The sequence below is a fragment of the Dermacentor variabilis genome, chromosome 4, assembly GCF_050947875.1.
Source record: "Dermacentor variabilis isolate Ectoservices chromosome 4, ASM5094787v1, whole genome shotgun sequence".
Classification (NCBI taxonomy): domain Eukaryota; kingdom Metazoa; phylum Arthropoda; class Arachnida; order Ixodida; family Ixodidae; genus Dermacentor; species Dermacentor variabilis.
The window spans coordinates 127,656,233-127,674,602 of NC_134571.1; the positions used below are offsets into that span (position 1 = coordinate 127,656,233).

General features: G+C 47.3%; 1 protein-coding gene across 11 annotated transcripts in view; it reads left to right on the forward strand.

The window, feature by feature from the left end:
- Window positions 1-18,370, forward strand: part of Orp8 (Oxysterol-binding protein-related protein 8) — a 131,154-nt gene that overhangs the window by 62,224 nt on the left and 50,560 nt on the right. For 3 of the 11 annotated variants that reach the window (XM_075690286.1, XM_075690289.1, XM_075690292.1), the window contains 3 exons: window positions 13,715-13,782; window positions 15,416-15,505; window positions 18,120-18,311. In XM_075690286.1, coding sequence (XP_075546401.1) covers window positions 13,715-13,782; window positions 15,416-15,505; window positions 18,120-18,311 — 350 coding nt within the window. Of the gene's footprint in view, window positions 1-8,377; window positions 8,402-9,126; window positions 9,387-9,459; window positions 10,522-13,714; window positions 13,783-15,415; window positions 15,506-18,119; window positions 18,312-18,370 lie in introns of those variants that run through there. The other 8 variants (XM_075690293.1, XM_075690294.1, XM_075690295.1 and 5 more) reach the window with 8 other exon arrangements.

Here is an 18,370-nt window from a genome sequence, read left to right on the forward strand (position 1 = left end):
TACTACTACGGTGGCGGCGGCGTATGGCGCGGTCGCACGGGCCTTATCTTGAAAGCGATCTGCAATGGGGACAGAGTCCGCCGAGTGCTGATAGCTGTGTCATAGTTGAAATTTCTTTCTCTATGGCTGTGTTCTCGCGGCTTGGTTCGCGTTGAAGCGAGAGGCCGCGCGAACGTCAATTCACTCGCTGCTGCGGGCCCCGACTTGAAAGCGATCGTCTTACGTGACGGACGGACGGGCTTCGTCGTTTGATTGTGTAGGTATAGAAATGCTTACGCATTTAAAACACGACGCAGCTCATAGATTAGGCGCACGAGAAAGAGTGATTACGTTCCCTTGCGCGCAGGCGATCTTCCCGCCAAATATCAAAGGATGCTGCTCAGGCGCCGTCTTCTTTGGAAAGCAAAATAGCATGCATCGTATTTTTTTTTATTTTTTACTTCGATGCTGTCTTCGCGAAGGCGTCTCTTTCGCCGGCTTTGTCAGGATCGGAACGAGGCGTCAAAATGGCGGCTGTCAGCGTAGCTGTCTAATTAGCCATCTGCGTCGAGTATTGTAACAGAGCCATAATTCAAAGGACGGTGGGAAATGACCATTCGCTCGACGCACCCCCCCTCCCCGCCCCCCCCCCTTTCCGAGCCTCTATACGTGCGTTGCCTGCGCGAGATTCGCAGCGCGCGCTTCAGCGCGCAGCAAGAACGCGGCGAGGAATGACTTGAGAAACGCGCGGCCTCTCTGCTAAATCTCGCCCCTGAAGTGTTCAGGCCGCGGCTCCAAAACGTCTACATTTTTTTTTCTCATTAACTGTCTGGTTGTCGTTTACTCGGCGTCGGCTCTCGCAGTTTGGCGCGAGTTGCATGCGCTCGGCGTCTTGTGTGCTGACACGTGACATAAGCTGTAAACACTGCGGGCGCAGCATTACGTCGCCTTTATCTCGGCGCTGTTTCAAAACTCTTTCGCAGACGTCTTAGTAGCGACATGGGCGCGGCCCTTCCAGATTCGGCCGACACTTTGAGCGCACGCGCCACCGGAAGCGCGTCCAGCAGAACAGGGTTCGGTAGTTTAAAAAAAAAATGGCTGAAGGCTTAGCTAGGTTAAGCCTGGAAGATTGCGAAAGCAATACCCTTGGCTGCGCCTTGGTTCGGCTGATGGTGTGGACATGGTTGCCCTTTGTTAAACTTATGGCTATACATCATCCGACATAGCGCAAGGCAGCGCGCCGACCACTGCGAGGAGCCGAGCTGCAGCCCCATTTATCCTCCTAGCGTGACGTCACACCAGCGAGCGCCCTCTCTCGGTAGCGCCGCAGCAGCGCCGCGCAAGGCTTTGCCTCCACCATCGATGCCGCGAGCTGGGACACCGTCTCTCGGTCTGGCGTGACGTCACATGGTCACGTGACGCGCAGCTGTGTAAGGAGGCGCCATGACCACCGATGGGCCGAAAGTGCGAGCAGTATTGCTTTCGCAATACAAGGGCGGGGGGGGGGGGGCGTGGTCGGCGAAGGCGCGCCCGCTGTTTGCTTTCTCAAACATACAAACGGCCTTAACGTTCTCGGAAATGGCCTATGAATGCGTCCGCATCATTTCGTTTTCAGATGCGCGTCGACCTGCTTGCGAAAAAGACTACCACTCCCCGGATAATATATGTTGTCGCAGCACGTTCGGGATTTGTGCCTGCATTCGGAACGCGAACCCTCGAAGCGCGAAGCGGTGCGGCTAATTGCAGTGTGTAGCCGTAATGTTTTCCTGGGAACGCTGGTGGCGAACGCTATATGCACGAAGGCGAGCTTTCGGGTTCTTTTTTTTTTTGTATCCCCCCACGGCGGGTGCCGTTCATGCGACGGATGCACGGAGGCAAGCGATAGGAAGAGGTCTAAGAAACAGCCGGGCGAAGGAAAAGAAAAAAAAAAAACACAGAAAGGGCCACGGAATGGAGTTCGTAACGCTTATATATGCAGCCCGGTCTCGCGTGGAACTGGCGCGGGCGCTGCTGGCATTTTCTTCTGGCAGCTCGGCCGTGTGTGTGTGTGTGTGTGTGTGTGTGTGTGTGTGTATATATATATATATATATATATATATATATATATATATATATATGCTCGAAAGAGAGCGGCGAAGAATGGGGTCGTGTCTCGCAAACACTGGAGCTCGGTACACAGAAAAGGGTTTATTGCGCAACGTCGTATGCTCGTGGGTGGTAGTCGGTCGTTGATTCGTGTTTTTCTGTTATATTCTTTTGGACGTGTGGGCAGAAATCGATACGAGGTCGACCTTTTCTTCGGAGGCAATCTTTTTACCTTCTTTTTAAATCCGCAGCCGAAAGCACGCGATACGAGGCGCTTCGAATATCACTAGCTATCTATACGAATTGACAGACAGCGAAGCCAGAGAAAGCATAGGGAAAGTCAGTTGTTATGTTTCATTGAAATGTAAAAAAAAGTTCGGCAGCATGCTAAACTTCTGTATTAGGTGAAGGCGAAATAAGCTTGCTGCGCACTTGGTGATGCGCCGTCTCGCATCGTCGCGTTGCTGCTTTCGAAGTTCGGCTTCTTCGGCCCGTTTTCGACGCTGCGGCTTCGCGCAGTCGTATAGCGGGGTTAGACTCGAGCCAACGACGTTTCTCTTCGACTTTACTTTGCATCCTCACTGCAGGGGATTGAAAGGTATACTGATCTGAGTGTGGTGTGGGTGATTTCAATGAATGTATGCACTGTTCGCTTAATTTACTTTGCTGAGCGCTAGTATAGCCTCAGCCGAACGGGGTTATATGAGCCATTGCTGATGATATTTTTTGTACCACTGAACCGGACGGCGCGTTTTTTTTTTTTTTTTTTCATTGCCAAAGCCACTTAAGGCTTTCACCTTAATCATCGGGCTGTGAAAGTGTTGCGGCGCTGGGGCTAGCGCTCTCGTGGCTAATATCGTGCAGAAATGCCAGATATCGTAAGAAAAATCGTAAGAAATATCTTTAAAACGTGGCCGGAGGGATGGCTCCGCATTATAGCTTAATTGGGGATAGTAACCGTACCCATAATACGAGGTATGCGGGTTCGGTGCCCGTGTTTATGAAACTGCAGCACCCGGTAGCTTTAAAACCGTTCCTAATGGGTTTTCTGAACAATTAAAAAAATAAAAATAAAAGGAACATGCATTTTGTGAGCACAATTTAAAGCCAGGTGTCTGCCTCGACGCAATTAATCGCAGCGTATGGGCTCCGTGACTGCAGACCACCTTTGCTTCATCATGGTCACAGAGCCCACGTGCCATTTTCTGGCTTTTGAAGAAATAAAGCGCGTTCTGGAAAGTGATTTTCGAAGCAACTGTTATGATCTTCGAAGTCGCTAAAGTGTCACCAATTGTCCTGCCACGTCACCGAAGAAAAGTCGCTGTTCGCTAAAGAGAAAAAGTCACCACACACACCAATAAGCCGCTAAATCTATTGACACAATCGCTCAAATGGCAACGCTGGCCCCACCTGCGCCAGGTTATCTCTTCGTCCACTTTTATTTCCGTTTACCAGAATATTTATATATTTTAATTAGACATAATAGTTAACTTTCCTAACGACACCATGGAGCGCAAGGACACAACCACAGAGAGACGCATAGACGCACGTCGCAGCCTGTCTTTGTCATTAAGCAAGCACCAATTTGCCCAACAACATGTCCTCCTGCAATTAACTTCCCCTATATGCTCTCTCTCTCTCTGGCTTCACTGTCTGTCACTTCGTATGAAACGGTAACCCCGTCACACGGGCAGTTTCGATGCTCGTCGACGTCGATCTGCATTCAGATTTTCAGATGGGACACGTATCATGAACGCGAAGTGGGTTTGAGGGCGCGGTCGCAATCGAGCGTGCTTGCAGGGAAAGCCAGTCGACTCGCGCTGAGTTTATGTTCTCGATTGGTTCGAGCACGCTCGAGCCACCTGACGGAGCGTATTGGTGTGCGCGTTTTTACTGTATAGCGCCGTTTCTTACACCGCGCGACGCCGCGCCTGAAATCGACCGCGAAGCACAGTCCGTGTGGCTTTCCGCTTCAGTGTATATATACTGTTGCGTGGAATAGCGCTTGACGGAACGTGACATGAATGAGCTCCCCGGGGGGTTCAACGAACAATCACGAAATTCCCGCGCTGGCGATAGCCCCGTGCGTATTTACGGATTGAATGAACTTTCACCTTAGTCGAAAATTTTTTTTTCGTTTTTTTTAATGAAAGAACCGTGAACCAATGCAGCGTAGTTCAGTGCAGTGAATGCCTGTGTATATACCGCCTGTATGCAAGCGTATATAGACATGCCATCAGAGGCATGATGGTCTCGGAGGTGGCTCCCTCTTCATCATCATCATTATTATTATTATTATTATTATTATTATTATTATTATTATTATTATTATTATTATTATTATTATTATTATTATTATTATTATTATTATTATTATTATTCGATAGTTCCCACAAGGACTTTCCAGCTCGGCATTCGTGGCGTACGTTGCCGCAGCTTCCTGGCTATTGTAATCATATCAGCGGGCTGATGATGAAATGGAAAAAAATAATAATGAATCAGAGTCACTTCAGCTGATATCTAGCCAAAAATGGACGTTCCGACAAGCTGTGCCACCATCGAAGAGCGAACACTGGTAACAACATTGTCTCATTAGGCAGTGTTCGCGGCGCGATTTCGTAGCTACACCGTGGCCGAGCTGTAATAAGTTTAGCGATGCCAGCAGCAGGACGTCAAAGGCGTACGGGAATAGGAAAATAATAATAAAAATAATAAAAAAATACTAAGGCCGCAGCCCCACGAAGCAGATTGTTCGCGCGCAAATGCCTTCTGCCACCGACAGCTGCGCGTGGAATAGTGCGAAGCGTGTTTAACCCCGAACTATGCATGACCTCGTGTGGGAGTCCAGAAAGAGATCCACCAGTTCTAGACGCGTTGACGCCATTTCGAGGACTTGTTCCAGCCATGGCCTAACGTTAAGACTGAGCTCGCTGCCCGGGTTCGCGTAGTAAGCTTCCGTATATAGTGTGCCATATCTATACTTAATCCTTATCTCTTACCCTTGCCGGCCTCTTCCCCAAATGTTCCACTATAGCCATTAATGAAGTAGATTATTTTGGTATGAATTAGTGCGAATACTACTACGCATGGTAATGTGCCAGCTATTGCCGCCGTCACTGCTTTGCGCTTAAGACAAAGCTTCAGTCGTGAACCACCGCATGTGTGTATAATAGTGCAGCGAGTGGCTGTACACTGCTTACACGCTAGCGCAGACACGTTAGCAGTGACGTGATCGTCATAAAGGCAGCTGTGGTTCATTTTCTTTTACATCAGCGTATATCATACACGGACCTTCCAGCTGTGGTTAAATAGTTGAACAGTGTCACTTGTAATTGCCATTTTTATAGTTCTATGCGCTCCCGTTGAACTGGGCGTCACAAGATGGCGCCGCAGTTGATGCAGCCTACGTCAGCGTGAACGATATTCTTTAGGGGTTAATACGTACACGAACGGCCAATAACTCGGCATTATTTATTTGCTTGCTCCGACAGAAGATGGAACCGCCCCGGAAAGGCGTTGCTCCCGCGTTCGACCCACGGACGAGGACGAATTTTAAGCATGAAATGCTTTTAGCTCCCCTTGTCGGCGGCCTTCAAGTAACCTTGAGCCAAAAGCCATAGCCGTTATCCGGGCACTCGCACGAGAACACCCGACCAAGTTGCGAGAACAAAACGAGATCATCCGGGCGACCAGTCGAGACCGCATTACGCATACGCTAGTTAACTTGCCAAACACGTTACAAAAAATATTGCTTCAGAGTTCTCCAAATGTTTGTTCACAAGATCACTCAAGCTGCAACTTCTCGTACGCTGAAGTTTTGTTTGTCATTTCCAATAGCGACGTTCAAGAGGCAGATACAGGGCACTATACACTTGGCTGTCATCTTTTGGCGCTGAGTTGCTTGCGCTCTTTTCAACGCCAGCGGGCTGTGAGGTCCGCGAAACGTCCGGGGCGCCGCCGATGGCTGTTTGACCGAGACGAGACTTGCAGTGAGGTTCTGTCTGTGACAGGAAACTGTTGCGCCCATATGGACCAGTGCACAGTATGGCGTGGTGCGGTGTGGTGGGGTGTGCCGTTGCGAGCACGCACTACAAACATTTTAACATGATGGCTAATATGATCTGCAACCAATATGCTTTGCCGGTAGCCATTTCATGCTTACCTATACTCTCGATTACGGGAGAGCCATAATTTTTTCTTCAACTAGGAAGCATTCGTTCTCAGAAATCCGCATGTGTTTCCTTTGTAGCTTGGTGTTGCAGTCGGGTGGATGACAGTTTCCTTTTTTTTTTTTTCGTGAACTTTCCTTTGCCTTGCGGGCTTCTGCAGAATTGATTTGCCATCTCTTGCGCATGGTTTCGTCACGAGAGCAGAGTACATTTTCTGTATCATAAAACAAACAAAAACTATTCGTACATGCTTCTTGCAAAAATGACTACACTGCCATTATTTGGACAAATGCCTTGCAGGAAAGCTAGCTTTGAAATTACGAAAAGCTCTATTGAGCCACAGAGGCGGACCTGGGTACGACCATACGCGTCTAACCGGTAACCGCAAGCGTGCTTCACCGCATGACTTAGGTGCACGGTGTGAAGTCTTCGTCACCGCGGATTCTCCTCTTGGAACGAAGAGAACTAAGCACGAGTTCAAGCAGAAACTGTGTTCCCACTGTGACGTAAGTGCACGAATTTCGTTGTTCCGCGCTACAAGCAGTGCAGAGACACGGAGCTTGCACGAGAGTGCGTGTGACATTCTGAGCGTTCAATCAATTCAATTCAAACGGCCGCACGATCGAAATTCAGTCCGCAGCTGAGAACACACGGTTCTCCGATTACGCGTGTTTCGTCCACAGACCTTGCGTGTTATTATTGGTTCGGCGAGCGGCGTTAAATTGAGAATCTCTTATCCGGCTTTTAGCGGAAGAACAAACAAACAGAAAACGTCAAAGCGATCGAGATACGAGACTGCGGTTACTGCGTGCTTTGTCAGGCAGGGCGGCATCGACGTCCTTGCCGAACGTTGTTGCTTCGGCCCGTGGTGTTTTCGTCCTTCGCGTTTAAATTGGAAATTCTCTAGTCCCCGCTCTCCTCTAACCGCGTGCCCCTTTTTGATGCGTGGGACAACATTGAGAGAAGGCCATTAAAGAACAAAATAAGAAGCCAAGGCCGCGCGTGGGCTGCCGATCAAATCCCAAACCGCGCGCGCCCTGGCGCCATGCGGGAGCGGAAACTCTAGAGGGCCGGATAATTTCCCCAGGCGGAGAGGCCTGTAGCACCGCGCGCTCACAACGGCAGCTCTCCCACTCTCTCTCCCTCGGTCGCTCCACCGACTTTGTCCTCCTCCCAGCATTCTTTTTTTGTTTCCCCGCCGGCTCGTGAAAAGAAAAGTATCCCATCCCGACGGCGGTGACTGCGCGTGCGCATCTGCTGTCGCTGCGCGCCTTCAACGTGTAGTGTAGAGCAGCCCCGCTCTTCGCTTTGCCGGCCGGGGTCAGTTCTGTTGCTATCGCTTGTGCGCGTACTTCGCGTGGTGCGGTGGCGGCGGCGTGTTGTCGAGGTTCAGAGCGGCGTCGGAGCCCGCGCCTGCCCCCGTTTCTTTCCCCCTGGTCTCCTTCTTCGACGTGTGCCAAGTAGCCCTCCCCCCTCCCCCCTTCTTGAGTTCGTTTTATCTTTCTCCTGAGTCTCTCTTACTCTCTTTCCGTTTTATTTTACCCAATTTGCTATTTCGTCGTGACTACTGTGCGCGCGTATATTTTTTTTCTTATTTTTCGAAACGAAGGGCAGAGTATATACTGACAAGGCAGGGGGACTGTTGAGAGGTTACGAGGCAAAAAAAGGCTGCAACGTTTATTTGAAAGGGCCCGCGTTTGTTTTACTCGCGGCGTCCATATCGCCATCTTCACAGTTTTGAGTTTGGCATCGGCGAGCAACAGAAAAATGTCGGGCATCGCTAAAGGTCCCGAAAAGCGGGAGCCAGGAACGTGTTCCTTTTGGAAAATCCAGAAGTTCGAAAGTTCGTGCCCCTCTCTCTCTCTCTTCCTTTCTTTTTTTTTTTTTTTTTGTCTTATTTCGCCATCGGTGATCCTTGATCAAGACAGTCTCTTGAGGACCTGTTTCAAACATCTCTGTCGGTGGCTCCTTGCCTCCTTTATTTCGGTTCCGTGCTACCTGGTGGCGCGACGATCGCCGCCGCCGCCGCGGAGCAGACGACGCGAAAGTCGGCGCGGTTGGCAGCTGCGCGAAGCGGCGGCTGGCTTGATTTTTCTCGAGACGAGAGCCTCTTTGCGTGCGAAGTGTTTGGCCGACTCCCTTGTTGGAACTTCGTTATCCGTGAGCCGGTGAGTCTCGGCAAATAAGGGTTGCGCCTGGAAGCCTGCCGAAACTCGCTAATGATCTGCGATGTCCTTCTTGCACTTTCTTCTTTCCTTTTTTTTTTCTGGATACGCCGCGTCGCGCCGCCGTGACCTGCGCCGACGCTGTATTTCGAGACGTATCGACTTTGAGAGGGAAGGCGACAAGTTTTTACGGGCGCGTGGCGCAACGGTATTGGAGTGTGTGCCGCTGAGAAGTGGGCGGCGGTGCGCTTCGGAGGGACCTTATTTTCTTTGTGTGGACGGATTTCGGTTGTTCTGCTTCCTTTTTTTTGTTTCGCTTGCACGTGTGTGCGTGTCCGGCGTCGAATCTATCTATCCAAAAAAGAAAGAAAGAAAGGAAAGGTGACGTTACCATTTGAATTGTTGTTTTTCGGTCCCGTAAAACTCGTTTCGAAAATGCGACGTTCCTGTGTTCTCCGACTTAGTTTGCGGGGAATATAGCAGTCGTCATACGCAGCCCCTTTGAATAAAGAAACGATCCAGAACTTCGCCCGAACTTCACCGTTTGATGACGCGACAGTGCTCAACACCTCCAAATTTTTCGGCCTTCTCAGCGCGCCGGTTTCGCGAAGCGCGGGGCTCAAGTTAATAAGTGTTTTGCGGTTTCAAATCGCGACAGCTCTGTGACCGCGCTTAGCTCGTAGGCCCTCCGCTCCTCGTCTGACTGAACGGCTTGGCCGCGCCGCGTGATCTCCTTTCTAGTTGTAACAGCTGGCCACGCGCCAGCTGTTGGCGCGCTCTGTGCGCTTATCATGAGAACCTGTGTGTTTCGTCGACTAGTAGAGAGAAAAGAAAAAAAGAACAAATAGAAAGGGAGTCTGCAGCTGTCGATGAATCTTGCGAATATGTTATGCTCCCAGGGAGCGCTCGGTTTACGGCGAGCGAGAAGCGACGTAGTTTTCTGCAGCCACGATACGTCTCCGCTTCAGACGGGCATTTGGCAAGTGTTGTTAGTTGAATATTTCTTGTTTGTCGGGGATAATTCGTGCCACGGGCACGACGCGTGTTCGTCGCGGCCCCCTGCTTTCCGAACCGCGTTTAGCCAGCCGTGCGCAGGTCGCCCGTTGACCGTCTACATGCGCGAGACGTGTTTTTTACCAGGCGCGCACGTCGTAGGAACTTGTTCTCGGCCTAGTTATCGTCGGTTCGTACTTGAAGCAATACCGTTAGCGTTAACGCGTCGGACGCGACAGAGAGGACTGGACGAAAGCGGCGGATATTGTTTCTTCGCTCTTGTTTCCTTCTTTTGCGGGCACGTCTTCTCGACGCTCGTTTCCGTGCCGCTATTTCGCTGCCCCGCCTCCTGCGAAAGGAACTCGCGAGCGATCGGCACTCGAACCCACTTGTTCTCCGTGTGATGATACACAACCGAGTCGTGCAAGCGGGCGACTTCTGAATTGCCGTGGACGGCGCACGGGGCAGTACGCGGTAGCGGCCGGACTGACGGGTGTTACGCCCGTAGACGGCCGTCAAGGACCGTGCTGCTGCTCCCGTCGCATTTTAGTCGGCGCCTCGTTGCAATAAATGCTTTTCACCACCACCACCACCACCTCGCTGCTTCTCCTGGCGGCGGTCGCTGGAGTCAACTCGGGCGCCCTCTTTTGCCGCCGAAGGAAGGCGTGTTGCTTTGCGCCAGTAGTGTGCTATGCTGTGCCTCTCGATGCGCACCCCAGCGGCGGGAGAGGAGGACATCGAGGCACCCTACTTTGAGGAGGAGGGTCTATCAGTCGGAATGTTTGAGGGATGCGGCTCTAGGGATGCTGTCTCCGCGCGCGCGCGCTCTCGGTCGGAGGAAGAGGAGGCTGATGATCGGCCGGACGAACTGGGATGGGAGAGACGGGCGAGGCTGGCGGGAGTTTTCGGGAGCGAAGGGAGGGCGCAGTTCTCGGCGGCGGCGCTCGGCGCGCTGGCTAGGCCTGGCGCTGCTGCGAGTGGCGGCGGCTGCTGCTCTGCTTCCGGACTCGCCGTGCCTTCCTTGCGACGACTTCCGCGAGCTCCCACAATGAAGCGGGGTTCGAGCGAGCATAAGATTGCCAAGCGGCCCACGTCCATTGTCAGCGGCGGGGGATCGTTGTCTTCGCGAGGTGCGTGTGTGTGTGCGGCAGTGGTGATGGCTGTGTTTGCGCCGGGGAGCGGAGCTCATCACCATGTCACCGAGGGAACCGAGTTGGCGGGAATTATAGCGACGCTATTGGTCCCTTCGTGTGTGCGCTAGCGCCCGGATGGCTTGTGTTTCCCACTTCCACTCCACTGTTGTTGGAAGGGGGGGGGGCGAGTTGAGCTTGCCCAGTGCTGCGAGAAGGGCCGAGCCTGCTTACGTATGCATACACCGTGCGTAGCGTGCGCACGATCCCTCGGCTATTAAAATGCGTGATAAATAACGGTGATTCTTGTATCCCGAGATTAGCGCATACTTGTGTAAGCGAGGGCTGATGGCTGTCTTACTTCTACAATGAATGCGTATCGTGGTTAAAACCATGGGAATTTCCAGTGCAGCTCCCTGAGTGCATTAAAGTTTTGACGCGTTGCGCTTATATTTTGTGTGGCGTAGGCTGGGCATTTTTTTTTCAGCTGCACTTGCAAATTTTTCCTTGAAAGTGCATGTTAGTGTAGATTATGTACGTGCCTCGCATCATGCATTACATTTGGCTACATTGCACAGGATTAGTTCCTTTTGCGCCGTGTATTCGCTGCTTTGGCGACTCAGTTTTCAGTTTCATGCTTCACTTAACATGTGCCTGCACTTATGGCTGTGGCCCTTTTCTTTTTAACTGTGTGATCAACACTTTTCTTGGTCAGCAAACTCCCAATAGATGTAGACTATTGTTGTCCACACTGCTTCCCTGTTGTTAACTTCGTATAGTGAGGTCATTTCTGACGGCCTCACATTTTTTGCATTGCTTCTGCTTTTAATCTGTATTAACTATGCTACAGACAGCACTTTTGCAATGTTGCACATACCACAGTTTGAAAGGAGACGGCAAAAGAATTGTCTGGTTAGCCTCTTTTGAGCTCGCAGCTCATAGCCTGCTGCAGTCACGTCACATGCTTTTATGTGGTATTCAAAGAGCACTCACAGAAGAGCACCTATGAGTGCTTAAGGAGAACATTTTTCTTACTTTGGCCTGGGCCATTTTAGAAGACACTAATTTGCAGATGCTATCCAGGACTGTACTTACTCAAATGTAGACCAATACTTTTGGGAGTGTGCTTAGATTAGAGGATGTGGTTCGTTTGCAATTGCCAAACACTGTCGACTACATAAAGGTCGATGTCACGAAGTAGAAAAGATGTTGATCTTATCAAGACTCGGAGAGAAACAGGAATGTCTGTAACGATGGAACCCATACATATGAAAGCAAGAGAAGTTTCAAATATTCGAGTTGTTGCTCAGGACAACTTCAGACTCCTGTCTACTTCAAGTCTACTTTGCTTAGTCAGGTAGTGAGCTGGATAAAATGCATGTTCTTTTCACAGTCAAATGTCAACTTACATCTAAGGAAAGTTTTCTTCACTCTTTTTTATTTGCGGACATACTGAATATTGGAGTTGTGCTTGATTTGAATAAGTATGGTAACATTTTGAATACCATTCCTTGACTAAATTTTGCGTAAACTATTGAACATGTATCACCCATTCTTAGTTGCAGATGCTACATGCAGCGGCAACAGAGTGATTGACGAATAGAATAAATTACATTTCTGTGCCTTTTCACTTAGATGCGAAAGTGGTCTCAGTGGAAGCACATTGGAATGCTACTTATGGCACTGCCCTTTTAAGGGGGCAGCCTGGTCCTAGAAGGCAATGTATCTCGAAATAATCGCATTTTTAAAACGGACATTTTCAAGATATATAACTTTTTTTTGCACTCATCTGTTAAGAGGAAGCTTTAGCTCGGGCCAAATTCAGATGTGGCCTATTCAAATACATTTAAAACGCAAAAACGCTTTTCTGAGATAACCCGTGGGCCGATTTTAATGAAATTCATCGCATTTGAGAGAGAAAGTTAAATTCTAGTGACTGCTGGAAGTGGAATTTCGATTTAGATTCTGAATTTTGTTAAAAAGATTTTCAAAAATTCAGAAGTTAAAAAATAATAGAAGCATGAAGTTTACACTTTCATATCTCTGCATCAAGAACAGATGTTGCGGTTCTGTAAACGGCATCCATTAGATCATTAAAAGCGGACAAATTTGATACGTCATTTTATATCTTACGTGAATTTGTTACGTTGTTTACAAGAGTTCCACAAAAGCTGCATTTCCATGTTACTACATTTTTTGAGATTCATGTGTAATGTATCAATTTTGTCTGCTTTAGATGTACTATCAGATGCAATTCCCAGAATTGTATTGTCATTTTTCGTTGCTGAGTTACAGAGTTGTAAACTTTATAGTTTTGTTTCTGAAAATTTTCGATTTTTGCCAATTTTTAATAAACAACTGATAAATCAAAAACCCGAACCCAACAGTCAATAGATTTTAAGTTTTCTTTTAAAGTCAACAAACCTCGTCAAATTTGGTGTGGTGGTTGCTGAGAAAAACATTCTCCTTTGCATGTATTTAGATAGGTGCACCCGAGCTAAAGCTTCCTCTTAAGTATCTTGCTTCACGGATCAAAGTAATAACAATATTAACTCCATAGACCCATGCCCCACCTATCCCGAGTTATTTTTGTTGTTATTTTTCTCTCAATAAATGTTTTTGACTCCTGCAGTTTGCCAGCGTCGACATCTCAGCACCTACAGCAGATAGAATCAAATTTTGTTTTTTGAATAGGAAGCTGCATATGGGGGGGGGGGATAAGTGGTGTAATGCAGGCACATTTTAAAGTTCTGGCTTCTAAATTTATTTATATTGCTCCATTTGTTGCTGCATTGTTTCCACATCGCAAAAAGAAAACTTCAATGTATCATAATTGCACTTATAGGCATAACTTTTTAAAAGACGCTTGCATGATTGCAGTTTTATGTTTTTGATCTATTGACCCATGCATTAAAGTTTTATTCTCCAATTATCTTGCAACAGACACGTGAAACAATAGTATGTTACTTTTAATCAATTTTAATTAAGTCGTGAAATGCTTTACCTACACAAAAGAATAATTTGAATGAAAACTAAACGTGTATAATTCTGTCAAGATTGGCTGAAAAAAAAATCACTTTCAGAACCAGGCTGCTCCCTTAAGGAAATTATTTTCTTTCTTTATGTTTCAGTGGGTGTTTTCAAAAAGACGTGTTTGTGCACACAATCTTTTTTTTCTTTTCTGCTTGCATAGGCCCCGAGGCCAGTGGCGAGGAGCCTCGTCTTTCAGACACACAGAGCACCACTTCTTTGTCACCTAAGGTGAGTTGTTGGAGCAGCCATTCAGCAATTTCTGGCCTGTCTGAAAGAGACACATTTTTGTTATCCCATTCATTGTTAGTGTGCATTCTGGTGCACAGTGCCATTGACCAGGAGACCTACCACCGACATATTTTGAAAAATATTTTGAAGCAAGAATACAGTAAAAATGCCTGTTGTGCCTGGTCTGAACCAGCTGGGAGTTGCACTAATCATTCTTTAGGAACCACGAACCACGTGTGTGTGCACGCATGCACACACACACACACGCATAGTAATTTTTGCCAACACGGTCTGCCATGCACATCAAAACAACAGCAAGCAATCCGAGCTCTGCACAAATATGCAGGACTACCACAACAACTGAAACAGTTGATCCTGAAGGCCCTGTGTTGCACATACTGTATGGCTTCGCCTGCCAACCATGACTCCAGGCTGCAGCGACAATTGACATTGCAGTACACCAGTGTTCTCTACCACACCAGGCCATCATCACTAAAAGAATCCTGTTTTTGCTGTTGGGCAACATGCTGCCTTGTTGGTGTCTGAAATCCGACGTCTATTGTTTCTGGCTTCCACATCACTTCCGCTGCATGCAGTCAACGAAAGCATAGCCTTTGAAATCTGCATTTGTTATCCAGAGGGAGGCCACCACTGGGGGTGTAGGTTTGGACATCACCTATACCAGCACACTGTACTTAATTTTTTTCGTAAGTGATACTACACAATATTTTAGTTGCAAATGCGAGCAGTGGGAGCAATCTCTCTAGCCCTCGCAGCATGACCTGCTATCTATAAAAAGGAGTATATACACTGGTAGCCTGATTCCAACTGGTGTTTTTGACTTTGCTCTTGATTTGGCTTAAAATTCCGGACTAAAATTAACTCTGCTTTCTGCATGCATTTTAGCTCATGTGCAGTGCGTTCTACCCAAGGACAAGCAATGAGATTGTAGCATGTCAAAAGTATAGGCTCTGAGATTGTGGCTTAATAGCCATTCTATTACAATAGCAGAATACAGCAATCTCAGAGGCCATGCAAAAGGTGATGTACAGTTGGCATCACTCTTGTGTAGAGTGTGGAAACTGCTGCCTCCAGGGTGCTCCTTAGGCAGCCAGCAACACTAGCTGCTGAGCTCAATGTCTAACGGTAGCTGCTGGGCACGTTTGGACCCAGCAACTACCATTAGGTGTTGCTGGCTGGCTCCTGAGGGTGAGGCTGACTGTACATGCAGATCCTAGTCACAGTGCTACGTAGTTGGATAGAGCTTGATGAAAATTATAATGCTTGCTTATCACTTCTGGACCTGTTTTACTACCATGAGTTTTACTACCCTGGTGTATTATAGACCCATTTCGCACATTTATTATCCTCTCCTTTCAATGAAGTGCCCCATTTGTTAAGAGTACTGGAGGAAGCTATTGAAGAGAAAGTGTAATATGAACTATACCTATAGAAAAACTATGCATTTATAGGGTGTGTTAAACCAGGTCTGGATCACGTAAAAGGAAACGTAGTATTCAGCCTTGCCAGCTTACTGTGTCAGTGTCACGTAACAACTACTCCCACATGTAGTACCTTAAGGATTTGTCTTCATAACAGCATGTGTTCTTGTGTTGGCAATTTCCACTTACAGCAGTCTAATTGTGACTTCTCTAAGGGGGATGTCATGGCTGGCGACTCGACGCAGATGTCTGCGAAACTTGCCAAGAGGGAATCCTACAAGGTGAGTTATTTGTGCACAGCTTGTATATTGCCTCAGGCCTCAGGAAGAATCTAAATACTGTATTTTTCTTTAAAACCATGCAGCATTCTGTCAGCATTGCCTTCTTGTACTACTCCTTGTTGCTCTACGGTCGTTGACAAGTCAAGAATGTCGAATGTACAAGTGTGCGTGCCGCGGATGCTGTTTCTCCCTCTACTTGCCCAGAATATAGTTCTCTTAAATAATGGGCGTAAAGAGAAGGCGCCCCGATGATGCAGCAAGTTTGAGAATGAACATACTGCGATCGTGTACTGCACACGCTAACATACGAGGTTGGTGGTGGGCGAGAGGACAAAGTGCACTCACCACAAAAAGCAAAGGCTCAGCAGCATGGGAAGCTTCAAAGTGTAACTGGGAAAGAGATTATTGTGGCCTGCCAAGAGAGATTCCTAACTTAAACTCGGAGAATGTGTACAGATGCATGCTAGAGTAGCAGAAGTGCACTATGAAAGGTAGAGTGGCCGAGTCAGTGGAGATTTTAGCTTGTCTGCAAACATAATATAATTCACAGAATACTGGGGTACCAGAGCTTTGGATAGCAGAAGCAACGCTGGTAGCAACATTTTGTGGCACTGTCTTAGCCATGTTAGAAAAACTGTCTTGCTATGTGCATAATCTTGGCAAAGCAAAGCAAAAAAATTTTGTTTGCAGGTGCAAAGGAAATGTTGGAAGCTATGCTAAGCAAAGCTTTAGTCAAGTGGTGTGTGTTAAATACTATACGACATATAGGAATGCATACAACTCTGTTTACTTCCGTCCTGTGCAGTGAACATCATGCAATGTTTCTTGATCTATGATATAGGTCAGTACTTAAATCTTGTGCAATGCTTATGTTTATGCGCTACAGTAAAGTAATGCCCCTTGTCTCTTTTGAAGCAGGACAGGCCCTTCAAAATGCCGCAGGAAAGGTTGTTATTGTTCACTTTTGAAGTTCACTAAATTATTAACACTTTGCTTCTGCACCACCATGTACAGCAAGATAGTGTCACCAATGCGGCCATGCAAATAGTCTGCGATAACCCAGCGTTCCAGAAACCTGCAGTACGTTAACGGACAGTCTAAAACCCTCTAATCACTCTACAGGTACGAGTGCAACTAGCACTTCATCACCAAGCAGCACCCTTTCTACCTGCGATTAGAATGAGGAGGTTCACAATGTAGTGGCGCCTAAGCAGCGCGAAAGTAGGACTGTGTGTAGGAAAGAGAAGGGAGGAATCTGGGTGAGGTTATTTCCTGACCTATCTGTACTGGTTTTATGCAAGAGGAGCTTACCACTGCATTTTTGATGTGTTACTGATTATAGTTCACTTAACACTGACAAATCAACATGTCAAATGGCATGTTACGAGTTGGAAAGGACAGAGAAAGTATATTGTGCAGTAGTAATGCGAACCTGTAGATATACCATACTGTAGTAATAACTTTGCATTTATTGCAGTCTTTTAAACATTTTTAAGCCCTCATATGCATGACTAAGCGTCATTTCATGGTATTGTTTGTTTTTATTGTCTTTTTGACATATTAAGTGCGAGCACACTCACACACACACATTTTTCATTGTTCTTCATTTTTTTTTTACATCAGGCACATGTTTTAGGTTGCTGGATAGCGGCTTTCAAAGTATGTGAGACAATTAATAGTTTATGTTCTCATAGCCGACCTTCACATAAAGATGAACTGCAGAAAAATCGAGAGCTGGACGAGTTGGTAAATTTTTGGAGGATGAAGGATGGTGAAAGACGCAGCGTAGAGTGTCCGTGTTGTGTTTTGTCTTTCATTGTCCTTCATCCTTTGTGTACTGTTTCTAGTCTTCCAAAAATTCATTTAGTGTTCATTTGTGGAGTTCACATGCTGTAAACTTGACAAAACTCTCTGAAGAACTGAAAATTCTTAATCTGCTCTGCTGTAGTATGCTTTTAATGATATTGAAAATATGAGAAACATGGTGAGATTAGATTTTCAGTGGACAAAATTATTTGGCGCGTTAATGCGTCCAAGGAGGCTGAAGTTCTCCTGAACAATCAAGTTGGCTTTCTTTTATCCATTCACAATATACTGTGTGAAATAAAAAAAAATTGACTTTGTGATTACAGTGAAACATCACCATAACACAGCTGCATCAAACACAAGAATGCCTTCGTTATTTCCTCTGGTATAGAAGTTTTATAAACAGGGATAAAGTGCATTGGAAAGGCTGGCCAATGTTTCGTTTGGTGGACTTATCTTTGTCAAAGGCCATATGTCCACCGTAGAGGTCCACCTATCGAAACGTTGCCCAGCCTTTCTGAGTCACTTTATCCCTGTTTAGGTAACTAATATACCACAGTGTGCTACTTCATCTGTTGGCCCCCCTTCTCAATTTTGGATATTGTTATATCCGATATTTGTTATAAGCATATATTGATTACATGGCGATATCGGCTAGAAAAATTTTAGATTTGCCCATTGTATCTGATACCTTGTTCTATTTGGGTTCGTTCTCTTGTATATTGAGGTTCAGCTGTATGCTGTACTAAATATGTCTCTCAGAACGACTGAGAGACTGACCTCTCAATCTATGGCAACTGTCGTGCAGGCACAGCGCAAGCACTACCGGTGCGAGAAGAAGCGGGTCGCCATGGAGCTGTCCAGCACACTTACGGACCCGTCGATCATTGTGCTGGCTGACTGGCTCAAGGTGCGGGGCAGCCTCAAGGGCTGGACCAAGCTGTGGTGCGTGCTCAAGCCAGGGTTGCTGCTCCTCTACAAGAGCCCGAAGATCGCCAAGGTGGGAGCTGCATGCATGAGTTTGTGGGGCTCTCACCCGTGCTCTTGGGACAAAGGAAG